Genomic DNA, 27389 nt, shown 5'->3' with positions numbered 1-27389 from the left:
GTTTTGTTGAACAGATTTTACTGTTACAACAGGGGTTTATGGATCTTCAGACTAACAAAGTGTAAATTTGTATAAAAAGTGTTGTATTTGAGAAAAAGCTTTATTTATAATAATTATGTTTATATGCAGAAAAAGAGTGGTATGTTCGAGATGGGGGATAAAGGCTTAAGATGAGGGAGATAGTGGGGGGAGCAGTTTGATAATACAGAGTCATAACACAAGAGTCATAAGTAAATTGCATGACTTAGTTCTCACATACACACCATCACACACCAACAAATTGTATGCACACAACTATTTACATGTTACTAGTGTATCTCACAGGGTGCACTGACTGAAAATTGAGTTATTCACACAGACAGGTACACACAAGATTTGCATGTCCAACATTATTGGAGAGGGGTGTTAAAAACATTGCATGCCAATATTTTTGCAAAAGTGAATAAGCAGGTGAATGAACGTGTGCTTCTTAGAGTGTACCTTTATCACATTGAATGCTCCAGCAAAGGCAGGAGGCCCGGCACCCCACACCCCACAGCCAGCTGCAGACAGCGCAGCAGCCCAGCCGATCCAGGCACTCAAGGCGGACACTGGTGACCAGCAGAGGCCCCAGACAGGGCCACCTAGCTCAGATGTTGTGGACTCCCTCACCATGTGGAAAAGTAAATAAAATGAAATAAATAAAATCCCATACAGTCACAAATAACTGCAATAAATTCAGTTGTAAAGTACTAGAGGAGAATCATCACTAATCAAGTCAAAGTTGCAGTAATTATTTTTACAAAAGGAAATTGAAACGTGTTCAAAAGTCAATGTCACATTGTTTTAAAAGTAATTGCAAACTTTAAGTACTTTTAAATCGCTTACTGATTGCAAGCTTTTCAAAATTTTGATACATGAGGATCTGCAGCTAAATACCTGAATAATGTAGATATCCCTAAAGCAAATCAGGGTTTGTCTTTATTATCATTAAATGTAGTAAAATCTAAGAGGTTGAAAACTTCTGGCTATTTAATATTAAAAAAGTGCTTTTTTTTATCATTTGCAGATGTGATAAAAGAAGTAGCCTACTTTGACAGATTAAGGGCGCCATCTAGTGGCCGTTCTGTCTCCACACTTAACAGTCGACTTCAGAACTCAGAGGGTGCCGAGGCCCCTGATCTGCGCCTGTATTAAAAAAATAAAACAAAAGCAATTTTCTCTTATTATTCTTTTTATAGACAAACATAAATCATTTATCGGCTTGAAAAGAATATCTTAATATATAATGCAATGTAAAACCTCTTTTTGATTAGATATTGTTAAAACTCGCATATTTTACAGGGATATCTGTGGTCAGCTGCATTTAGTGTGAGGTCCTTAGACCCTGGTGTCATTGCTGAATGACCGAAGATGTCTCATAGCAGGTTGTTTGCCAAGCTGCTTTGTAAGTATTTATATACGCTGCAATTCTAATCGTTTGAAATGCTTAACCGCAGCTTTTTGTAACATATGCATACTTAAAGCTCTCCGTTTTTACGCTTTCTGTGGACTTTTTTAGACAAGAGTCTCAAACTGTCGATGCTACTTAGCCACATTAGCACTTCGACCGCTTCAACCGGATTGGACTGTACGGGAGCTCACTGACAGCTAGCCACTAAGTCACCCAGCTAACTTTTTTGCTAACGAGAACAGTCCCATACCTTTACTCATACAACGCAGCTGTTGGTGTTGACCTTGACCTGTTTCATGAATGAAACAGGCAGGGTTATTTAGCATGACTGATGTATTATTAGTTAGCAGTTCTATCAGTTTTCATCCAGTCTGCATTATAATGAAGTGTTTACGATGTTGTTGACAGTTGTTGACACACTTAATAGCAGATATTTGTTGTTCTTTTCCCCCCACTATAACAGCACTTCAACATTCAGCTAGTGTAGGTACAATGAACTTTGCCCAGTGACGTCGGTATCTTAAGCATGAGAGGTCAAAGTTCATTCATTTAGCAAGCAGGTGGTACTTTGTTTCTACTTGCTTTTTCCGCTGATATTCACACTGAATGTCTCTGTATCTGTTGTTGTTCAAAGTGAAGTAATTTTTTATTTTATTTGAAAATCCATTTTAAAAAATTTTATATACTGTTTATACATATTTAGTGTTTTGTTGCTTAAAACCATTTTTGCATTGGCTTTAAAACAATGTCATCTGTTTAAGCCCGCTGTGGCTTGTGCCATTCAGTTTCAAAAATCAGTGACATGTCACCCGAAAACTTTTTGGCCTCAACAAATTTATTTGCTTTTTAAATGTTTTCAAATTACTTCCCAAAATGTCAGGACGGACGGGAAAGAAAAGGCCACCACAAATTCCCAAAGCTGCAGATGACATTTCCAAACTTCAAGCTGCAAAACTTTGGCCTTTTTAAAGCTCAGTAATGATCAAAAATGATTAATTGATGTTTCTTTTTCTGTTAACTTCTTTTCTGGTCATTGACACAAATTCTACCCACACAGACACAGCAATACATGTTAGTATGGGGTTTTGATACACATGAACACAGTCAAAATGTAGAAAACTGGTTTGGTGTTGAAACAAAATCTTATATCACAGTAATCTGTCTAATCTGATGTTGTGCAAACATTCTGTAAATGTTAAGGTTGTAAAGATCTGCCTAGAACCCCTAGAAACTAAGATTGTCCATACAATGAATGCACGCCCTGCTTCTAAACTTATCTTTTCTTTTTTAAATATTATTTATAGCTTGTTGTTTACAGTGTAAGACAGCTGCTCAGTACGTGTCAAACTATCGACAGTTTTGACATCTACATAGTCAACGTATTTTTGTTTTGCTCATGTTTTTAGTTAAAAGTTTTGATGAAGGTTTGAGATAAGCTGACAGTGTTGCTTAGCAACAGTAAAGGAAATTGCTGTCAAACCACTAGGGATTTTGGACCCTACTGATGATGATCTTGAAGGAATCCTGAAATTAGGAGTGCCATCAAACATTTCACCTTTCACTACGCAAAGACGAACCTCCGAGGTGAAATGCCTCCCATTTTCCATATCTGCTTCTCCTCATGTTTAAATTGGACGTGGTAAATGTTTTTGCATCATGCAAGCTCCTGATTTCTTGACAGTAATTTTAGGCTTTGTGTTGATGTCTGACAGCAGTTTCTTCCCTGTGTTGTTGTGTGTCTCACTCCATCCGTCCATTAGTGCAGCAGAGTGGAGTCAGACACTGCTATACAGGATCCAGAAAGAACCTCTACATCTCCAAGGACACAAAGGTCATCTGTCAGGGTTTCACAGGGAAGCAGGTTTGTTTCACGTTCAATTATTTAGCTTTTGTCATGGGAAATCTCAGATATGTTCTTCTTTTCTTGTATGACTAAATGCAAACTTTTTTGGTTTTATTTCTAGAATGGTGCAATGCTGTTTTATTTTATTATTATTATTATTATTATTATTATTATTTTTTAATTTTTCTATGTTATCCTGACCAGAAGCTGAGCAAATAGATAGAAACTGAGCCTTCTGTGATTGACTGGATGTGTTGTTACCAGGGTTGTTTAGTTTAAAAGTACATAAGGTACATATTTATATAAACCTCTTTTTGGTATTTGAAACAAAACTTTTATTTTCAGTACAATTTTATTACTATGCACTATTTTCATTATCAAAACTATCTCTTTTTTTGTCCACAACCAAATAGAATATGAACCATATACCATATGGTCCAATTCATATAGAATATGAATTGGACCATATAATAAAAAGAAAACGCCCAATCAGAACACTTTATAACACATTTTCTTTGGAAAAATAGATGTAATCAATTCTCCCCATGGCAGAAATTACAGCAGAAAAAGGGCACAAACAGCTTGATTTTGTCAGATGTGCCTTTGTTTGCTTAGATTATCTCAGTTTAACAGCAAATATGTAACATAGATGGTGAACCGTGAACTCCTGTAGTGGTGTGTAAAGGTCAGACTTTTTTCATACTGCTTCCATGTGAGCAACTGTGCAACACCTCAAGCTGCATTCATTCCTCTTTTGCTTACATTTTTGTTTCCATTTAACTTTTAGAGGAGAACCCACTATTCATCACATGCTGCATTAGGCCTTTCATTAGTTTGACGTTTGCAGCTTCTTATTGTTTGCTGGATGCTTTGCCAATGGCTTCCTAAAACAAACAAACAAACAAAGCTAACAAGCACAAATGAAGCAGGAAAGGAAAGAAAACATCTTTTTAAAGTTTTTTTTATGGAATAACTGCAGTCAGTACAATTTTGGTTAAAACTCAAAAAATAGATCCTCTTTTGATCTATTGTAGAACCGTTCCCAGTGGTCATTTCATTATGAGGATGCTGTTTTTAGCGCCAAAATCAAAAAAACCTGAGTGTATTTTCTGCAGAGGGGCAGTCGTTCATTAGAAATTCGCCTCTGAATTGTGGGAGCAGAGCAACCCCACCCCCCTTCCCTTCCCCATTACTGAGAGCTCACAGAATATTTTCTACCTCACAAATAAGCTCTCTTCCAACAGCGTTTATCCATCTGCTACTGATTTGATTACCCAGAAATGTAAATTTGAGCTTAATTTTATTTATTTATCTAAATGTCCTCCATCATCAGAAAAATGCCACACAAACATGTTAAAAACACCAAAAACACCATTTTCATCAGTCGGGCTTTTTTTCTTCTTCATAACTTGTTCTGTCCAACAACTGAGCAAACATATTACAGCTGAAGGCCTTTTGTGTTGGACAGGTTTTATTATTACAAAAAACCAGAGTGTAAATTTGTATAAACCCCTTTTTGTTTTTTTATTATTTTTAAATTTTTTATTTAATTGTTACATTTAGTGTGTGTGGGGAGGGAGAGGGGAAGAGAGTGTTTGTGCGTGTGTGTGTGTGTGTGTGGGGGGGGGGGGGTGAAAGAGAATAAAAGGAAGAGAGGTGGAGAAAGTGGGGTAGACAAGTGCTGATTTGAATCAATTATTATTTTAAGCTGTAACAATTATACCAGATCTGCTGGAAAGACAAATATTACATCAAAGGTGAAAATCTGAAGCTGAGAATATCAGTCCATCAACACACTGTGGGTTAGGAGGAGGGATGAAGCAGACAGGGAGCAGTGTGGCAGTTTGCACGTGGTGGTGGAGATACATGCATGCTGCTGAAGTCAACCGCGTGATCATAAGGGGAACCAGATCCTTTGCAGCCCGACCAGCCAGACCAGGAGACGGAGGGAGAGACCCCCAAGTCAGGAGCACCCCCGGCGACAGGACCCAAGCAGCCCGGGGGGGGAAGGGGGGAGGGACCGCCCACCCACCAAGCCAGGCGCAGAAGGGGCAGGGGGCCCCCCGGCGCCGGGAGGCATAGGCGAACCCGGCGTCTGGGCTAGAGACGTTTCTGGATTTATTATAAGGCTTTACATTTGTTGTACTGTTTTTATTATGACCTTTAACATCTCTCATTCATTGATTATCTGAGCTAAAAGAAATGCAGGGGTTCCCCTCTGAATGGGGCAAAGTGTGTTCAATAAGCGGGGATTTAGCAAATTGACATTCCGCTTGTGTCTGTGCTCACATTTCATTTCTCAGCTTCCAGCATGAGGCTATTAAATATAGTTCCAATGAACACTCTGGTAATTAGAAATAGATGAGCAATGAAGCAGGTGCTATCCAGCGCACAGTTCGGTGTCCTCCCGGCTCGATAAGTGAGCCATTTTTCCAAATGATTGTCCCAACGTTCGCGATAATAAGAAGTGGTAAAATCCGCCGCGTTAGCAGGGTGAAGAAGCTCGTTAAAACTGTGGAGGAAAATGCTGATTCATAGCTTCTGGTTCCTTCTAATTGGCTTGTTATCCTTTTTTCTTTTCTTTTTTTTGTTCGGATCTTGTATTCGTTCTTTTAATTTGTACTCCTCGTTGTCTTAGCATCTTCGCTAATAACTGAGTCACGACGTAATCATGGAGCATACCGGCTGCAAACCAAAGTTTTTCTTTTTTTTTTTTTTGCTAAACTGATTCATTCACATCATTTCATCCTCTAAAACAAGTCTTTGAATTCCTAAACTCTCTGATTCTGCGTCATTTTCATTTCCAATGGGCCTTGAAGGTAATCACGAGAAGAGTCAGTAGTGAGAGTTGGCTGCCGTCCTTCTCAGCCCAGGCTATAGGCAGCTTTTAATGGCTCCATTCATTTGTTAAAGTGACAACATTTTCTCTATCAGACGTTTGTCACTTTCCAGTTAATGTGTCTGACAAAGAGGGCTGGGATCAGTTTGATGCTTTTTCTCACGTCACAAAGAAAAGTAATGTTCCAAACAAGCTGGGAGGCTTTTCTCCTTTTTATTTAGTTTCATCCAAACTGTCAGAAAACATGACTCAGTCCTTTTAATAATGCCAACTATGTTTCCATAAAAAGTAAATCCATAAATCCATATTTGACTGAAAAACAGCACCTCAGATACTTTTTACTCTTTTATTCATTTGTGCCATTTGATGTTAATTTTTAGGTATTTGTGTAATTGTTACTTTATTTGACCCGTTGATACCTGACTTTATTTTCAGCTAACACAATCTCTTAATTTGAGGGAATTTTTGGGGCAGAAGTGGTTTCTCTGGTGTCAGAGGGTTGATATTGAGATCATATGAAACTCCTTCTCTTTTCTCAGAGGTTTAATGTTTGTTCTTAAGTTCGTTTGCAGTAACGTCATCTTTTATTTTACCAGGTTTAGTAAAGGTTACAAAAAAGTTACTGTCAGTGTAATTTGAATTCAAGCCAAACTTGAGATTACAAAGTTTTTCTTGATTTTTTTTTTTTTTTCTTTCTGCGTTTTTAAATAGTTTAACCTTTATTTAGATGCAAAAATACAATTTTCTGTGTATTCAATTGTTGCATATTAAGAAACACAAGTGAAAAAAGGAAGAAAAAGTCGTTTTATCTTTGCAAGCTGGTGCTAATGACCGTTTTTTCAGCTCCATCCATTAGAAGCTCCTTCAATGTGTGAACTGAAGGCTTTTGTTGATTGGCTTAACACAGAAAGCAACACATTTCTTACAAAATTCTCAAGTACAATAATTAAAAGGTCAATGGCTAAAATGTTGGCAGTGTCCAGAGGAAGTGCTTTGGAAAGACTCAAGCACATGAAACACAAGATGACTCAAACGGATCTTTAGTGCACAATAATAACGCTTTTTCTGAAAGTAAATATAAAATTCTCACCTCCAACTAACTGTTTCTATCAGTTATTGTCAGTCAGAAGCTGCACGTTTCTGCAAGCCAGATTAAAGCAAGTCACTCTACTTATTTCACTTCCTATAAAGTTGATGGAAGGGAAATTAATTATTTTGGTGTCTTTTTTCTTAAATGAAATAAAATACAATTTTTTGGAACACCTTTTCATCCTCCAAAAGCAGTAAAGTCCTTTAATTCCTAAATTCTCTGATCTATAAAACTCTGAATTGTCTCCATCTTACCAGCAGATTACTCAAAGTCCTCTTTAGTTTTGCAGCCTGGATTGCCAGAGCCGCTGCTTTCGATCTGGCTGATTTCTGTTCCCTCCCTCCACACAGGGCACGTTTCACAGTCAGCAGGCTCTTGATTATGGGTCCAAGTTAGTTGGAGGCGTTTCACCCGGTAAGGGCGGCAAGACGCACCTCGGCCTTCCGGTTTTTAACTCGGTCAAAGAGGTACGTCTCATCCTTTGGTGCTCCTTCACGTTCAGAGATTTACGCTGCATTCTTCCCAGAAACATTGGGGGTGACTGTTTCCAAACATCACTCAGTCATTGTGTTCCTGGCTGCAGGCGAAGGAGGGCACAGGGGCAGATGCCACTGTCATCTATGTCCCTCCCCCGTTTGCGGCAGCAGCCATCATCGAGGCCATCGACGCAGAGATCCCTCTGGCTGTGTGCATCACCGAGGGTATCCCCCAGCAGGACATGGTGAGAGTCAAACACAAACTGCTGCGCCAGAACACCACCCGCCTGGTGGGCCCCAACTGCCCCGGAGTGATCAACGTAAGCACCCTGCATCCACACACAGTACTCACGTGTTCATCTTTTGTGTGTGTGTGTGGGGGTGTGTGTGTGTGTGTGTGTCACTTTTTCCCTTTAATTAGTTAAAGAGCAAAAGACAGAAATTTGATGAAAATATAATGACATGACATTCAGGTAAAGTGAGATATTTCTGCCTCAACTTGTTGTTTTTCCTGCTACGCATTTTGCTGCAAGTAAAGAAAAAAGAAAAAGGATTATCATAAAGAAAAGAATTTTCACTTGCAAACAACAACATGACATCCAATAAAAAAAGATGATAGATTTTTGAACTTGGATGATATATATTAGAGCTGGATGTCCTCACCCCCTGCAAACTCGGGGGCATTAGGCTCCTAACTGGTTACAGTGCTTTCTCAGATTTATACCAAATCTTCATGACAGTTGCTTCTCTGTGGAGGACCCTGTTAATTGGAAGCAGCAGTAATACTGTCAGAGGAAATGTTCTTTCTTTTTAATTTAAACCATTTCCTCTTTTTTTCAGCCTGGGGAATGCAAGATTGGCATCATGCCAGGGCACATTCACAAAAAAGGACGCATCGGTGAGAAGTCTGCCTTTCCTTTTTTTCTTTTCTAAAATGAAAATCCAGTTTCCATAAAAGAAAAAAAATTCAGCATGATCAAAATTTGCTATGCGAGCAATATTTGAAAAAGAAAAGCTGCCCTTTATAGAGATTCTATAAAAAAACAGGATTTTTCATTCCATTTCATTTTGCAGTTTGTTCTTGACCTCAAAAACATTCCTTCTATGAACCAATTTCTCTTTTAATATTTAGTAAATACATCAGTTGGTAAATACATCACTGTGTCTAACACGAAACAGTAAATAGATGAGTGATTTAAAGAGAGAGAGACAGAGTTATCTTCCTTGAACTCTTTACTTTAAGGACAATTCTGGAATTTTATGAATCTGGTCAATCGAGACCCAGGTTTTCCTCCTTCTAGCATCTCTGAGTTTGTATTTCAGTAGCTAAAGCTAAAATCTAAATGTTACCTTATTGTTCATCCTCAGCTCTGTGCCCAGCTTGATAACACTTACCGTAACCTAAAAAAGAACGTCTGGAGAGATTGGATCATTATTGCTTTCTGCTTCTTTGTATCATGCTTGTTCATTCACTTACCTCTGTAAATTTGGACAAAACTTGGGCAACATTAGAAAAAAAGTAGAAACTTTTTCTATAGAAGTTGGCAGTTTTTCCAATGACTCCTGCTGTGGATAACGCGATGAGCTGATTGTTGCTGCCATTGAACCTTTACAGCATCTTTTCTGCTGGGATGTTTTAAAAAAAAAAGGATATGTGATGAACATTTGGTAATATCAGTCTTAATGAATCTGTTTGCACTTGTTTACATGGATAGTACGTTTATGCCATGCTTCACGCTCCCCATTCCAGGCATTGTTTCTAGATCGGGCACTTTGACGTATGAAGCTGTGCACCAAACTACACAAGTGGGCCTGGGCCAGTCGCTCTGTGTGGGTAAGGCCTCATGACATCATCCATTCAAAAACAGCACATCACAGTTGAAACAAATTCCTTTTGAAATCCAGAAACCCCCTTGAAGAAACTTCTGGCATAAATGTAAATATAATTTCTGACTTCACAGACTGCTGATGGGGGGTATTAGCAGAATGCCTCTGACCACACACACTACATCATATGAGGAGGAGGCTTTATTTGAAACCTTTTCTGATGTCATCAGGGATAAAATGCCTTGGATCCTATGTACACCTACAGCAATGATGTTTTTCCTGCACCATTTCAGAACTGGATTAGGCCAATATACGGATCTATACTGAATATAGGATTAATAATACTAAGCTGATTTGCACAAAACTTTTAAACTTGTTACGATAATATCAGTGGAAAGGTGACTAAGATGTAAGTAGATTTTTCCACTATTTCCTACTCTAATGTTGTTTTTTCTTCTTTATGATCGAGTAAAGCATAATAAACAATCTTTAGGGTAAACGTTGTAAGCCTCGCTGTAATTATAACTGACTTTTTTTTTAATACTGCCACTAAAGCTTGTTTCACTTTTTTTTCCTACAACGCTTTCTGTAAGGATATTATTTACTTGGATAAATGGAGCTTTTAACGAGATGAACTTGACCTTTGCTGAATGGTTTCAAATCTCCACTGAAGATAATTATCTAAGTTTGCAGCAATTAAAGCCATTAAAACACTTCATAACTGCTTTTCTGCAGTCTCTTGTTAGGCTTTTTCATTCATTCATTCATACATTCATCTTCTTCCGTTTTGAACCTTTCGGGGTCATGGGGCTGCTGGAGCCTATCCCAGCCACTTGTGGGCGAAGGCAGGGGACGCCCTGGACAGGTCGCCAGTCTGTCACACATATCACACACCCATTCACACTCACACCTAGGGACAGTTTAGGGTAACCAATGAACCTATGATGTTAGGCTTTTTCATTTTGTCATAATGCACATGACAATTGCTGTATACATTAGCTTACAGTTGAGACCAAGCATATTTACATTCCATTGCAGAACATCAACAGCATTTTTGGTTTTTAAAAATGTTTCAATCAGATTTAGTGTTTGCGTCTGTCTCACAGAGAGTAGTAATTTACAATCATTTCTTTTACCAATAAATTATGGCTTTTTAGAGATTCAGGAAAACTCAGATTTCTTGATTTAAAAACTTACAAAACACTATTAAGATACTTGTGTTCATTTTTTTTTTGTTTCAAGTAAATCTAAAAGAATGTTATTGTTCCCCTTTTCTCTCAGCAGACTTATGGTAAATGAAAACACTTCTATATTTAAAAAGCAGTTCTGTTACAAACCCATTTCCTTTTTCAGTCTTTTGTTAAATCATTAGTAAGTTTCAGTGTTTAGAAAAAAATAAACTGCACCCACTGCTGCCTGGTGCAAAAATATCCTTTGGGAACAGGACACAAGTCCATTGGTTCTCACACTCAAAAACATCCTTCCATAGCGTCTTTACAAGTTCAAAATGTTATTTCTCACCAAAAGTATCGGGCTTACTAGACCAGACTTAAATCAACAAATCAAATTCATACCAATGTAGCCAAATATTCAGCTAAAATATTCTGAAAATTACAAAATGCAACCTTTACATTTTTATGAATTATATTTACCAAAGAGCCAATGTGGACATTTTTATCCTATACTCACATTTTTTGTTTTTTGTGGGTTTTGGACAAATTTTGTCCCTTTTTAAACCTTTCATTAAGTATAACTAGCATCAAAATTAGCTTACACCTAAATGTTAGGATCTTACGTTTGGCTAACTTTAGTCAGAAACATTTACTGGATTGTATCATTTCAGGATGTTGCCAAAAATACTTTGGTAACGTCTCTGTTGGACACATGAATTGAATGAAAAACAACTTGGCTTCATTATTATTTCAACATTTAATTAAGGAGTATCCTCCAGTCAGAGTTAATAAAGCCAGTCTTGCAACTGTATTAAATATTGTAAAGTTCATTAAGGGCCTTTATTGGTGAGCCTCTTTGAGACTTCAGTGGGTTTTGGAATGCCCTTTGGGCTTGTGCAAATTACAGTTAATGCAATATTTAAGATTGCTAATCTTTAGTGCTGGTAATATGATTCTGCTAGATGATTATTCTCCTAATCTATTTTCTTCGTCTTTTGCGTTTTGCCAGTGGTATTAGCAGACATTTAGGTGGCTTTTGATCCCTATGACTTATGACTTATTATGACTGACAAACTGTTGTACACAAAAAAGGTACTTTTTGTAGGGTTGTAGATTTTAACGCATTGTTCCTAAAATGCCAATGACACAGTTTTGTTTAAGCTGTCTCATTATGGTAAAGGTGTGGTGGAAAATAGAACCAACACTAAAAAATGTTCACAATTCCTGGAGAACAGTGCCTCCGATGTGAAGCCTTTTGTTTAGTTTGGAATAAACACCTTAGATTTGGTTCAAAAGGTTGTCTAAAACCAATTTCTCAGGATTTATAGGTTAACTAAATTGATATTAAGTTCATCCTAAGCTGCAATGAACCTGCTTTATGTTCCTGAGGTACATTTTGAGAATGCTACCAGATCCCATTTGCACAAAACTGCTTCTTTTGTCAAATGTAGAGGGTTTTCTATCGTTTACAGAGAACATTTGGGGGTGCTTAGGTGTTTTTTTTCCTCCTGTTAGGTATTGGCGGCGATCCCTTTAATGGGACGAACTTCATAGACTGTCTGGAGGTGTTTCTGCAAGATCCAAAGACGGAGGGAATCATCCTTATCGGAGAGATCGGAGGGAATGCAGAGGAAAACGCGGCTGAGTATTTGAAACAGCACAACTCTGTAAGCCAAAAACCCGCCTTTGATTTCTCCTCACCTTCTTAGTAGTAGTTTTTTTTTCTACGGCAACTCACATCAACAGATGTGTGTGCTGGTATGAAAAATGTATAGCTTTTTTTGTTCTTTTTTTTAATGAACACTTAGTAATGCCCTTTCATCTTGCCTTTGCTCCAGTGAACACAGGAAATCATCAGAAGTGATAACATAGGGAAGCTGTCAGTGCGTTCTTTCTTTTAGATTGCAGCCTCTGGCGTTCTCTCTTAGTTCTCCGTGTGATGTATGTGATCAGGTTAAAGAATGACAGATGGAACGAAGGTGTGATTCCCAGGTCATACTGGCGAAGTCAACAGTTTCTCGTCTTGCCCCACTCCAGAAGCCTGGAGATTAGCTCCTCAAGCCAAGAGACCGTGAACATGTCATTCACGACTTCATCTGCTAAGACGTTTTCTGTGTTGCAAATGACTTCTTCCGTGTTCATTTTTCTTGGCGTGTTTTTTGGAGCTGTGTGTATGTGTGCGAATGTTTGTGCTAAACAGTGTAGAGCTGAGAAATAGATTTGATTTGCCCTCAGCTCCCCTAATGCATGCAAATCTCCTACTGGCGTCTCAGGAGAATAACTACTCTCAGACAACAAATAAAGTACAAACACCCTCCACCCAATCACAGGGAGTGTTGACAGTGAGGGACACTTCAAATGGAACACTGGCATGAAAAAGCCCAGCAGAGCGTGGGAGTAATCTGCAGATGTCCCGTTGAAAGTCAATTGTGGAGAAAATTGTTCATAAAACAGTGCTCTTAGACCTTATTTTTAATAGTCAGGAACCGTACAAAGATGTCAGAACACATCGTTTTCACTCTGAGTCAAACTTAACTTTTCTTCATTTGAATACATTGGGATTCAGCTGGCATAAAGGCTAGTCTCACATAGCTGGAGCTACTTCCATGGCTTTCTGCTTTTAGGAGGTTGTGCCCTTATGTGGAAAACACATGGAAAAAGACACACAGCCACTACGTACTTTTAGTGCATTTTCCACATATTCGTTGATGTGCGCAGATGTCCGTTGATGTTTTCAGCCAACAGCTGACTGACTGTTGTCATTTCACAGCCGGTTGTTTCCTCTCTACCGGATTTTAACCTCCTCTCGACATCACGGTTCAAAAATCCCCATTACTTGGCGCAGTGAATAACTGTACTTATATAGTGTTTTATAATAAGTTCATTTGTATCGGAGCTTTTTTTAATGAGGAAATTCTTTCAGTTTTTTTACATTTGTTTATGATGGCCATTAAGTCCAACATGAAGTTTATCTCCGTAAAGTTTCTTAATGGAGACTGTGCAGGAGTTATATCTGTCTCTGGTTTGTTTTCTGTTCCACCTGTATTCAGTTTTTAGCTGTTCAAAATTCTTGAGTGGTTTTCGCATATTTTGCATAGTTTATACTTAATTAGTATATAAATCTTACGTAATTGTGGATGATTTTTGCAAGATGCATACGCAAATTTGTGACTTTCCACGACTGTTCCACGGATGTCTAACGAACTTTTCACGCATGTACCACCGATGTATAACCTTGATATCGCCCATATGGCGCATAGATCACATTCAAGTTACACGATTGATGGACGAATTACTAATAAATTGCAAATAAGCAGCACAATAATCACACGCGGATCATGTTCTACGTTGATTTACGTGTTCTTTGCGTGGTTTATTCATATTTCTTCCGTGTTTTTAACGTACTGGTAGTTCATTCTTGATACATCTGTGAAAATTTCACATGTAGACCACAACGTTTCTCACTTCTTCCACGCATGACCAATATTCAAGTATGTATACCTACAGAAACACTTTGGGGCAAATACATTTTTTAGTCACTTTTTCTGCAAGTTGTCCTACTTAAGAAAAGATCTGTAATTTTCATCATCGATACATTTCAACTTTGAGACACAGAATGCAAAAAAAAAAATCCTGAAAATCACTGTCGGATTTTTAAAGAATTGATTTGTTTAATGTTGTAGAAAATAAGTATTTATCTCCTATAAACAAGCAAGAATTCTGTCCCTCACAGGCTTGTTACTTCTTTAGGAAATTCTTCTATCCTCCACTTATTACTTGTATTGATAGATTTTGGTTTAAACTAGTTCTCTGTATAAAATACACCTGTTCACACCTTTAAATACTCAGACTGCAACCTCTCCACCATGACCCCTACCAAAGAGCTGTCAGAGAACATTAGGGACAACAAGACTGGGATGAACCAATCTGCAACAATCGAGCTTGGTTAAAAGAGATCAACTGTTTGAGCAATTATTAGAAAATGGAAGAAATAAAAGATCACTGACAATCTCCCTTCCACCTAGTGATACATGCAAGATATTACCTAGTGTGTTACAAATGATCCTGAGAGTGGTGAGGAAACAGACCAGAACTACACGAGGAACTGGTCAATGACCTGAAGAGACCTGGGATTACAGTAACAAAGGTTACTGTTAGTAATTACATCCTCATAGATTGTAATCCTGCAGTGCTCTAATGGCCCTCCTGCTTAAAACATCACATGCACAGGTCTGTCTAAAGTTTCCCAGAGACCATCTGGATGATCCAGAGGAGGATTGGGAGAGTGTCATGTGGTCAGATTAGTCTGAAATAAAACTCTGGTATAAGCACTACATGCCATGTTGGGGGGAGGGGGTCTTTTGAGATGCACCATACGCACTTTGAAGCAGGGGGGGGGGGGGACATCATGCTTAGGGGCCGCTTTTCCCCAAAGGGAAGACAAATGAAGAGGATGAATGAGGCCATGTAGTGTTTGATTTTTAGACAAAAACCTCCTTTCAATAGTGAGAGCAATGTGGATAAAACGTAGCAGGATCTGCCAAACAACAGACAATGATCCCAACTTTTTGGGCAACAGAGAGGCTACAATATTTCAAGGTTGTGGTTTAGTCTATCCAGTCTCTGGAACTCATTCCAGTAGAGAATCTGTGGATATTGTTGAAAGTCTTTGTTGACCAACAACATCCCAAAACAAAAAACATTATTAGCTCTTGAGAAGATCTGCATGGAGGAATGGACCAAAATAGCTACACTGAGTTCAGTCCTGGTGAAAACCTACTGGAAATATTTGACCTCTTACATTACAAAGTACTGAGATACATTTTTGTTTTTGACTGTCTTCTAACTGTCCCTTTCTTTTCTGCACCGTTATATAAATAAATTCGCTAAAAATCAGACAATGTGATTTCCTGGATTATTTTTTTATGTTCTGCCTCTCATGGTTGACGTGTTCCTCTTGGTGACTGCCAAATACTTTATTGCCCCCTCGTTTATTTATAAATAAATATCCTACACCCTGAAGTTACTAAATTGTCTTCTGCAGTGTATGCTTAGAATAGCATATTCAAGCACATGCCAGTCCCTTGCCAGATTATGAGTTTCTGTTTTCCTCACTTTAAACACTAAATAATGTTTTCCAAAGAGCGAGCAACAGTCATGGAAGTGCACAGAGATGGGGGGGGGGGGGGGGGGGGGGTCCATTGTTGCTCTCATAATTGAGGTAATAAGTCTGTATTGTTAACAGTGGAAGACAAAAAGACGTGTGAAGCCAATAACACTATGAATCGCCTCCCTGCAGGAGTTGTTGCTCAGTGTCAAGGGAAGCAGCGATTAATAGAGTAATTAAACCTTTTTTTCGTTTGAGGTAGATTTAAGACTTGATTCACAAGAGGGGCGTTCTGTGCACTCAGATCGTGCTTCGACTTTGAAGCAGCCTCTTTCCTCTAATTTGCTTTGTTCTTACTATTTCTTCACATACAGAACAGATGTTTGTAAAATAGGTTGAGTTTTTGAAAGTGTTATTACCGTGCTCCATCTCCATTTTCCCCTATTAGTTTCGTGGTTGTTTACGCTCTCATTAGCAATGGACTTTGAACAGAGGCCATCAACGTCTGCCTCGCTGATGTATGTCCAGCTGCTTTTATTCATCAAAGATGATCTCCGGCTTTTCATATTGGCTGCCATCTTGTTGCTGCCAGCGAGGCGTCTCAGTTTTCGGCGTGGAGATGGTGGCAGGGGCGTGCGTCTGGGAAAGACCCGCGTGCACGTGCCGCAGCCGGCACCCGAACTCAGCTTGCCAGCTGCATGCACAGCCGTCCTCTGCAATTACGCTGTTATTCCTAAGTAAGAAATATTAGCTGCTGTTGGAGCACACACTCTGCGTCTCTGTCCCTTATGCTAGTTATGATGTTATTGCTGAAGATGAAATATTGGCTCTCTTCACCTTGGAAATGATCTTAACTGTTGAACGTAGCATCCATCAATGAGCAAGCAGCACAGACAGGCGCTAAGCTAATCACTGGCTGCATGACTAATTACCATTTCAGGAGTGAGATGATGGGAAATGACAGCAGCCTGAGCCTCTATCTGGTCATCCAGCAGCCCATGCAATTAAATGGCTTGATTGACCCTTTGTTTTCATAATGCTGGCTTAGACAGAGATGACTGGTTAGACAAGCCTGTTATCATGGAAGCCTCTAATGGGAGGACACGAGGTGCTTTGTGTCTAATGAATGAATAAAATGCTGGTGAAAAAAACAAATTCATTTGTTTTTTGTTTTTTTTTAATCACAACTGCCTGCATCATCCCATTGTTTTGCCCTTATTCTTAAGACGCTGTTTTGCAATATAATTAAATCACTTTTCCCCCAAAAGAGTACATTTTATTTTATTTTATTTTATTCTTTTCTTAATGTGTAATTTTATGATACAGGGTGCTAAGGCAAAGCCCGTGGTGTCCTTCATTGCGGGGCTGACGGCTCCTCCTGGCCGTAGGATGGGCCATGCCGGCGCCATCATCGCCGGTGGGAAGGGCGGAGCCAAAGAGAAGATCGCCGCCCTTCAGTCTGCCGGAGTTGTCGTCAGCATGTCCCCGGCTCAACTGGGCAGCACCATGTACAAGGTGAGGGTTTAGTACGGGCCGAGCTGCCGGTTAGTGTCAAAATGAACACATTTGGTTTTGTGTTTGGCTGACTCTCTTTTGATTTGAAGACCAAATTTCCCCTGTTAAATTACCGTCAAAAACACAACACAGGGTCACGGGCACATATGTCGAGTCACAAAACATCAATTCAGCAAAGTGCGCATTCATGCCGACTACCACTAAAGATAAAACTCCATTGTTCTGCAATGGGGAACAATTGGGCGCCGATAAACAGTTTACATGTTTTTTAATAAATGACTTTGTATTTTCTAGCAATAGTTTATTTTTTAATAATTTGTTATTGTAGATTGTCGGTTACAATAAATAATAAAACACTGTCATGTTGCAGCAGTGACGTCACAAACAAGACAATGTAGATTCAGGAATAATAATACTATTACACCACAGTGAGGGATTGAAGAGAAAACTAAAATAAAACAACTTTTGCCAAATTTAAGCAAAAAATGCCAGAAAAAAAGCTTGCTCATTTTGATCTTACTGTTTTAATTTTAATTTTTATAACAGTCACTATGATAAACTGCCCACTTCTTTATATAAAATGAATTGTATTCACAACAGAAATTTTAAACGTAAAACAAAATTTTGTGTTATTGATAGTTTTTTGCAACTTTGTCTAAGAACATACGTTTCATTTTGAAATCTTACCCCTGTAGTTTAGATTCCCACTATCATGACACTTGACTAAAACGAAACATATTTTTAATGTTTTGCCTTATAGATTTGAATTTGGCAAAAAGATGAGACGTTTTTGTATATACCTGATAAAAAACATTGATCTAATTTAACCCTGCTTTTCTTGGTTGCAGCTTAAAAAACAACAGTGTTTTAGAAACCAGAACTTTTTTTCTCCCAAACTTTGAGCCCAAATGATCTTGATTATAATCACAAAGGCCAACATCCTGGCACAAACTGACCAATCTGTCCTCAGATCACATCATTTTCTGCGCTGGAGACTTTTTAACCGAAGCAGATTTATTCAGTTGACTAAAACCTAAAGGCTGGCTTACTCTGAAAGAGCAACCATGTTGGCAACGGGAGAAAGGCGCAGGAGGAACAGAAGCGGCGTGTTGTGATAACATCAATACAGTCTACGTCTGGAAATATCCCCCAAGCAGTTTTTTTTGCTGTTTCATTACAGCAAAATAAACAAAAAAAGACTATTTGAACTTTATGTTGAAAGTTTTACATGCACAGTTGTAAAGTAGAAGATGCTACGACCTATTCCAGCTCAATTCCACAGAATATAGTCAGTTTTCTGGGCTTTTTAGTGCCTCAGAATGAAACAAAATCCACATTTTCACATCAACAGCTGATTATATCGGACGATAAAAAGGTTCATAAGTAAACTTTTCCACAATTCTACTGTCAAAATTGATTACTCAGTTATTGAGATTAAATCAGATTACTCCTTTGACCCTTAGGCTCTAGTGTCAGAGAGTGTGTTGGGTCCAAAGCCTGAACCTTTTTTTTTTTTTTTTTTTTTTGAATGTGCCACTAAAAAAGACGGAGCAGAAATGCGTTGACAGCTGCTGCGTTGGTGCAACTGCTTCTTTATTTCACTTTATCTCAAGAGAGGCCCCAGTTAACAAGATGTATAAAAAGTGAAAGCATGGATTACGGCCATTCATCATCCTATACTTTCATTACCACTGCTGGCACTACTGCACACAGATATAGATTTACATTTCTTTTTTCCTAGAGTTTAATTCCTAATCATTATGTGTAATGATGAAAAACGTGCTGTGTGATTGCTCATTTTGCACCATGTTGTGTTCATACATCTCTGTTAATCTCATTGACCGCTCTAATTGAAATAATTATATGTACCGACCGCTTTGGGTGTGGCCAGAAACAACAACTCCTCCTCCTCCTCCGCTCTCTGGGCTGCTTAGGTGTTTGAGTCCACATCTGTATCTTCTGATCAGAAAACACTCTCACCTGTACAGGTGAAACCTGCAGAGAAGACCTAACGTTAGTGGCACAAGATCACCCTGTAGTATCGACGTTTTGTATTAGCAGCAATTTTTCCCTAAAAATACTAACAGCTTCTTGTTTCTGCTGATGCTTTAAAGGACCCATATCATGCAAAATCAACTTTTTGAGCTTTTAGGTGTATTATAATGTTCATTCCTCCCTGTAAACATCCACAAAGCGGTATTTTGATCAGTATTTTGATTGGCATTCTTCTGAAAACCTGCGCTCCGAGCACCAGCCCCTCACAAAACGAGCTGATGTAGACCAGTGAGAACAGCCTCTTCCAGGAAGAATCTGCGCTGACTGTTTTGTCCGAAAACCCACCCTAACCCCTAACTACTAAAAAACGATATCGTTTACGTAGTAGTATATGTAGTGCCCTAAATTTTAAAAGAAACTCAGACACCATGCTCACTACTTTTTTTTTTAAACGGTGGATATGATGTCATCGATTTCATGAAGTTAAAATCTTATTGATATGAGCGTTTTACGATGATTATTTATGAGTCCTCTGTCTTCTGAAGATAAAAACGCTGGTGGCTTATTAGAAATGAATACATTAAAATACATTTTTTTGGCAAAAATTGTTCCGACGCAATGCATTGTGGTCCTTATTCGCCGATCTAGTGAACACCGATTCACACTGGATTTTCGCAGAGACCTCTGGGAAATTTCTAGGGCACTTAATTTTGGAATATAGTGCACTATATAGGGGTTAGGGTGGGGATTCGGACACAGCCAAACAGCCACTTTCTCTGCAGAGCCAGCGGTTGCCGGTCTCTAATAATGGCCAAGCTCCTTTATGATATAAAATGGGTGGCACCCACAAGGAGGGAAAGGCGGTACCTCAGAGTTCATGGCGTTTTATTTCCCGGTAGGAAAAGAGATAATGAAGAAAACTCATATATCATGAATAATTTATTCTTAGTAATATATTATCATATATTTGGATATACCGGTAGTTTACTGTGAAAGGCTTAAGAAAAGCATGATACAGGCCCTTTAAAGACCCACTCCAATGTAAATGGAGTTTTTAACATATTCTTATGACTTTTCTCTGATGATGGGAGACATTTATTAGGAAAATTCAGCTTAAAATTGTTTGTTTCTTTATTCAATTTGTTGTGATTAAGAACCTGATGAAAAAATTACGTTTGAATAAGATTGAATTTACAAACTACAATTGGAGGGGCAACAAGCTCCTTTTTCTGCTTCATTCTGATGCATCCACTTCCAGACAAAAAAATCTATAAACGTCTCCGTTTTCCTCGTCCAAGCTGGTATCTGACTCCAAACTGTACGGCTGGATAGCTCCAAAATTGCTCACCATTTTAGTTGCACCGCTAATGCTAGCTTGGTGGCGTGAGGGGCTGGAAGCTAGTGGATGATGGGAAGTAGTGGTAGGCTCACTCTGCGCCAAGAGTCCCGCCCACAACTCCCACCGCTCTGCAGAAACTATGATCTAGAAAACGACAGTTTTTTAAATTTTGGCTAAAAACGACATCATCCTAATGAAAAGACCACTGGGACGCTTTTATAATAGAACAAATGATGATGGAAGTGGAACTTTGACCCCTTTATTTCCAGATAGTTCATTCCAGGTCAAATGTGGCAGGTCATTTTTCTGCTTCACATAGTTTCCTGTTGTTTGATTTAAGGCTTTAAGGGAGCAAAAAAAAAAAAAAGAACATTAAAAAAACCCGGAGTTGGAATCCTGCAAAACGATAGCAGCGTCTTTATTGGAAATGCGTTTCAGCCTCGTACCTGGAAGCCATTGGCGCGGAGGAGAGGCAAACCCGAGTGTTTGTTATAGGCAGGAAACGTTTAAATAAGGGGGATGAGGGAAAGAAAGATCCAGTAGCAACCAGTTCACGCCTTCTATCTTGTCAGAAAATTCCTCTGTAGCACAGAGTTTTAAAGTTTAATCCCCTGAGCCTGGATGCAGCATATGCGAATATATATATCCCCCTCCAGACCAGGGGGGGTAAATTTGCACGCTTCTTCCTTTCAAGTCTAATCCAAAAAGAAGAAAAGGAGTTTTTTTGTTTTTTCATGAAGCTATTGTTTGCTCACTTTCCTTTTTTGTTTTGGTTTAGAACAGTTTTGAATATAGAAGAAAACAGAGGAATGGCTTAAACCTCTTTGAGTTAAACATACCTATGTAATTTTTTTTAACTGCTAATAAACACGTATATTTTTTCTCTTCTCTTTTCTCTTCTTTCTGTATTTTTGGTTTTGAACCTTTTGAAATAAGGGCATTTCCCTTTTAAGAGAAAAATAAGGCTTTAATCCTAAATCTGTGTCCTTTGTTTACTTAGAAAATCCTTTTTTATTGATGATCAGACCATAAATAGTGTTTTACTTTCAAAAGTTTTATCACACTACATAAAAACAACTGGAACTGGGTCGTCTCTGCATTTTAATATGAAAGTCTGTATATGCGTTGTCTGTATATTGGACTGTATATGAGAACTGGACTGATTAATTCCTCCCCCCTCGTGTTCAAAGTAGGAAGTACATCTTCTTGCTGATCCTATTTTTTTAATATAGTTTTTCTATAGTTCAAGTTGTTCAAGTTATAAGCTGACCAATCAGATGCCTCAAAAACATTTGAGACCATCGACAGATTTCGTGTAGCCCTCTTTCAAATGGTTGGGGTGTGGCCTTCTAAGAAGCTCACTCCTGATTGGCGAGAGTGGTTGACATAGAAGTGATGACTCAGACCAATTTGTGCCAATCACTGCTTACTGACATTGCCTGGCTCCAATATGGTGGTGTCTGTGGTGAATGAAGTGACTTCATTTCCTTGGAGCCAGAGGTGATGTCATACTCACTCGTTCCAGTTCTTCTTTACAGTCAGTGGACTGAAGACAGCAAAGAAAATACTCTTATTTTGGTGGAACTGAAGTTATCTGGAGTATTTTTGCAAATGTTACACGGACAAATCAACAAAGTTTTTACATTTTTCTTTAGAGAAAAAGAAAGCATTCATCCAAAATCCAAAATTTCAATCATCTTATAATCTTTCCTTCCAGCTGTAAAGGTCAAACTAAACAAAATGGTTTCTTCTAAAAGACATGCTCCCAGCATGCCTACGATGCCCCCCCTGTATCGGAGCTCTCATCGCTGCTTGTTTGCAGTTGTTTTGCCTGCTTTCTTTCACGCCACGCTTTCATCAGCTCTTCTGTCTCAGTCTCTCCCATCACTTTTGAGTGGCAACCTCTGCTTTTTACCTCTCGTTTTGTTCTCGACTCTTGCCGCCGTCTGTTTTCCTGCCCCGTTCATTACAAACTGCTCCGCAGTTGTACCTCGGAGTTATGATTCCTGTCGAGTACCCTTGAGTTACTGCCTGGTTGTGATCCACACATCAAAGCACGCCGTCTGTTTTTGTCACAAACACAGCCCGTCTCCTTTCTTCTCGTCAGCGCTCGCATCTCTTTAAACCTCCCTGTTTTAGCGCACGTTTATAGCCGATCCACTTAACCCTGTCGCGCTCCGTTCCAAACTCTAAAGCAGGAATGCGGTAAACCAGGCCACAAGAGTCTATTTTATTCTAAATGTTGTCCTAAATAAATGTTGTCCTTCAATAAATTGTGTTGCATTTTGATTTTTAATTCCAAGGCCCTTCTCCTCCTCAGGGTGGCAGTAGACCTTTAGATATCCACACGCTACAGAGGAACCAACATGTGCTCCGGTCCTGATAAATGGCATTTGCATAAAGTTACTCCCAGAATAGAAAAAAAAGAATGAATTCTCAGGGAACGATGTATTCTATCATCCTGCGATTTGTGTGATATTCTCCAAATTGAATATGTAAATAGCAACATCCTTGTTCTAATGGCTAGAATAACGCTTCCTCATTTCAAGTCTCCAATGCTTGGACCGCGCAGATAAACACGGCAAGCGTTGAGCCAACATAAATCAGATCTTTACACCCCTATCTGCCTCATCAGTCACGTCGGAGTGAGCTGTTTTTATGCGCTGCGCTGACACGCATGTGCCGCATTGTTTGGCGGGTGGGAGTCCTGCAAAGCACATCCAGCTCACGGGATTAAAAGTTGGGCTGTCCTCTCACGCCGGTTCTCTCTGGGCATTTTTCTCCGCAGGAGTTCGAGAAGAGGAAGATGTTGTAGGATGTGTGAGACAGCTGACCTTTGACCCTCTTCCCTCCACCGCCTGCTACGTGAAGTGATTCTGGAGGTGGACGTGCCCTACAGGATCTGTAAACCCTGATAATTTCATCAAAGATGCGCACATCCAGTGTTTATATTGTAATTTCAGCCATGAACTTGTACCTTGCACATAATGGAAAAGAAAATAAAACAGTAGTGTCTTAATGGCTTTCATAAAGATCTCATTGTACACCCTTTAAGCGTGTGTTTGCTTTTTTTCGATAACACAACTGAAAGGGGGATACGACTGTCATTTGTTTGCAGCCTGGAAGCTGTGTTTTACCTCTCCGCTGCCCGCTTTATACCTAAAATGTCTTAAATCCTTCTCCAACTGTGCTTTGAACATGCGCACACTAAGGTTTTGACTGATTTTTAGTGTGAATATTTTATAAATCTGTGCGCTAAAAGTGTCAAGATTGCCATTCACGTAGATAAAGAGAATAAAATGAATTCAGAAATGAGTGTTGAAGCACTTTTCTGAATGTTTTTGTCAAAAAAGTCCCTTTCTTTTTAGGTGACATGACATTCATTTGCCATGCCTTCTTTTTTTTGTAACAAAAAAATGATTAAAGATTCTTTTGATTCCAGAAGATTAATTGGCCGGAATTCCTCACATGTGGTGCGTGTCAGTTGAACCCAAGGCTGGATCACAGCGTCTCCTACTTTGGTGGCCTCATGGCAACACATCTTTTCATTACTGGCCTTTTAAGAAGCAAAGGGGGAAGTTCTAAAGCTGCCAATCTGTTCTGAGCCTCTTTACCGCAGACGCCTGTTATTGGCGGCACAGTGGCGCTTGTCAGTGTCAGTCCCATGACTCTTTTTAACCGCTCTCCCTGTGATAGATGTCTGCGCAGTCACAGATCCGATTGAATGGTGCGCGCTTTGATCTGGCTGATTGTGCCGCCGACCTCTGTCAAAGTCACTGTGGTCATTTCATCTTTCCTTCTTTAAGATCAAAAAAACGAACTGGGTCAGCATCCATCTCCACGCATGAAATGGAGCGTGGATGTCCGCAGCTTCTTTTGAAGGGAGGTGATGTGACACACTTATGAGCAGTTTGTGTCTTACCTGCAGCAGATGGCTGCCGGAATGCTGTTCGGGGAACGAGGGAGGAATTCTGAAGTGTGGGAATCAAACAGGAAAAGGAGGCGAAGGTTTCACCTACCAAAAAGACTCAAAGCTCAACATTTTTACAGTAGTTTAAGCAATTTCTGTCATTTTACATTAAAAACGTGTATTTTTTTCTTGATCTGCTACTAAGATTGCAGCATTGTCTTAGATAACCCTAGATAACCATTGGTATCATATTTAGTACATGCATTTCTGAGATCTCTATCTCATTAGCATGATCCCAACTTTCCCTTTAAAACCCGTTGTATTTAACTTGGTGCATGTTTCTGCCCTGTAGTTCATCATTATTCCAGTAGGGGCAGTAAAATGCTGTTCCTGGTTATTTCAAAAATGGCTGCTACCAAGAAATCTCAAAAACACTTGGTGAGTTTTTTCTAATTTTCAACACTTTACGCACTTCTTTTTAAAAAATAATATAAATAACTACTTGCTGTATAAGGCAAAATTTGGTAAATAATTCTTTCTTATACAGTTATACCACGTTAAAAATGTGTGGATCAAATTTGAGTAAATAAGCTGTTTTTTGTCATGGATATCGATGTCAATATATTTGCATCTTAATCTGACAAAGACTAACCAAATCATTCGACCTTCATAATTAGCATAAAAAGTATCAAAAGTGTTTTTTGGATTTGAAGAAAGGGTTTGAAAGAGATCTTCATTCCAAGACATTCAAAATTTCTGTCAAGTTTTTAAGCTAGTGAGCTTTACAGGGTTAAAAAAATAAATAAAAGAAACAAAAACAACCAAGAGCTATTTTCTCAGAAGCTGTTTACGGAAGCACTCTAAAAATCAAAGACTTAATTTACTGATGTAATTAAAAAAGAAAATAAAAGAACAACAGAACAAACCTGGATGTAGTTTTTTTCTGATGATTGATTTGTCAGTAAGTCAAGAAAAGTTTATTTTTTCAATATTTGTCACATTCCAGGTGAATGAAACATTAAGCCAGACTGATAGATCCGCACATACCTGTTGCCAGAGAGGCGGGACAGGTGTACAGAACCACAGTGCATGCATGTAACTGTCAGGTAGATTACTATCACAGTGCTCACAAATGTCTGAGTTTCCAGGGCAATTTATACTCCGGGTATGCAGTATAAATTGCCCTGGAAACTCTCTATATATTGAGAGAACTTTCACGTTTCATTTTTACAGTGTGGACAAGAAGTTAGAATGAGTTAAAGATAATAAATATACAAGTTGAGGTCATGTTTGGATCTGTGCTTCCTGTTTAACTCTTTAACAAAGGTGTGTAATGAAGCGCATAATGCTTTGCACCGGACATCTCCACAGCACCACTTTTTTATCTTCTCTGCAGCAGTCAGGCACGACAGATTATTCTGTGTACACTTTAACAATTACTTTTTAATCTGCATTTGCAAATTAACATAATGACTGACAGTGGAACAAAAAGCTTATTTATTTAGAGGCTTAGAAGCCCCTGCTTGTACTGAAGTTGCCAAAGTTGTAGCCCATGGACGAGATCTGAAGGAGGCCAAACTTTGCCTTCTGGTCCTGTTTAGCAACAGTTTTTATTTTTATTTTGTCTTAACTGTTGTTTATTCCTTATTGACCCAATTGAAAAAAAGGTTTCAAAATGAACATCTGATAAGTACAGCAGCATGGAGGTGAGGTGGATACCACTTCTCTCCTGCAGCACAATAGTTACTGCCACAAATCATAACTGAGACCTTTTCCTTAAAAATTTGTGAATCCCTATTCTTGATGTATTATTCTATAACAATTTACCTTTAAAAAAAAAAAACTATGAATATTGATAATTACGTCAATAAAACACTTTGCTGTTGTTGAAGTGTGCTAGTCAGTTACCTCAGATGACCATAAACCACCTCTGCAATTTACCTCATTCATGATTGGTGTGTTGCTATGGATACAGAGAAATTGCCGTGCTAAATTAGAAAAGGTCAACAATTGAAAGAAGTCATGGCAGCAGCAGACACCCTCCTACCAAGGCAGGCAGTCTTCAGCCTAATGACATTGTTGTTAGAAACTTATGTAAAGAAAAAAAAAAAGGAATTTAAACCCTTTTTTATAAAAATTTGGGCTTTCAGCTGAAAGCAGGAGGTCGTGGAGACATAACACACAATGACTACTCTACAAAATGTTAAACATTAACTTTTGTGTGGAGACAGTTAGGAATCAGTTTAACAATTTCCTAAAGAGAACAAAGGGATTGCTTTATCATTATTGTTTACCTTTGTTTGAAAGACAGTTTGCAAAAATTAAAATTAGAAACAGTTCTTTTTTAATGAAAGTCGTGGACATGATAAAGTCTAAAACTGCATTTACATCGCCTCCAGCAAAGCATATTCAAATGACCACTTCCAATGAAAAGTCTAGGTTGTTTCTCTTTCGGCTTTTCCCATCAGGGGTCGCCACAGCGAACAAGTCGCATGGTTTACTTGGCAATGTTTTACGCCGGATGCCCTTCCTGACACAACCCTCTCAAAGCAACCGGGCTTGGGACCGGCACAGAGGTAGAGAAGGGAACAGGGAGCAGCCCGGAGTCGAACCCTGGTTTCACGGACGGAAGGTGCCGCAAACCAGCACAAGCTAAACCGGCTCCCAACGAAAAGTCTAGGTAAACACGTATAAATGGGCGTTTTAGGCTTCCATATTTGAATCTCATTTGTTTACACATGGCTATACAAGTTTTTCACGTGGCCATTAAACGCACGTTTAAAGTTAAACAAGGTCAAACTTTGACCAAACAGGAACTCTGATTTGGTTGTGACAAATGAATGA

General features: G+C 38.8%; 1 protein-coding gene across 1 annotated transcript; it reads left to right on the top strand.

The window, feature by feature from the left end:
* The first annotated feature begins 1310 nt into the window (after positions 1 to 1310).
* Positions 1311 to 23689, top strand: suclg1 (succinate-CoA ligase alpha subunit). Its single transcript, XM_004065870.3, has 9 exons — positions 1311 to 1426; positions 3193 to 3293; positions 7555 to 7671; positions 7788 to 8000; positions 8521 to 8578; positions 9431 to 9514; positions 12195 to 12346; positions 17113 to 17301; positions 23424 to 23689. Exons 1-9 carry the CDS (start codon positions 1393 to 1395, stop codon positions 23448 to 23450), a joined length of 975 nt encoding a protein of 324 aa, XP_004065918.1. The 5' UTR covers positions 1311 to 1392; the 3' UTR covers positions 23451 to 23689.
* Positions 23690 to 27389: the final 3700 nt, after the last annotated feature.

Source organism: Oryzias latipes, chromosome 1 (genome assembly GCF_002234675.1).
Source record: "Oryzias latipes chromosome 1, ASM223467v1".
Classification (NCBI taxonomy): Eukaryota; Metazoa; Chordata; class Actinopteri; order Beloniformes; family Adrianichthyidae; genus Oryzias; species Oryzias latipes.
This window is presented reverse-complemented; position numbering and strand designations above follow the sequence as displayed.

What these genes read in the sequence shown, in the direction of transcription:
- suclg1 (XM_004065870.3), top strand. Translation starts at nt 1,393, where the DNA reads ATGTCTCATAGCAGGTTGTTTGCCAAGCTGCTTT. An exon ending in TCACAAAAAAGGACGCATCG is followed by an intron (nt 8,579 to 9,430) that starts GTGAGAAGTCTG and finishes TCCCCATTCCAG; the next exon opens with GCATTGTTTCTAGATCGGGC. An exon ending in GGGCCAGTCGCTCTGTGTGG is followed by an intron (nt 9,515 to 12,194) that starts GTAAGGCCTCAT and finishes TCCTCCTGTTAG; the next exon opens with GTATTGGCGGCGATCCCTTT.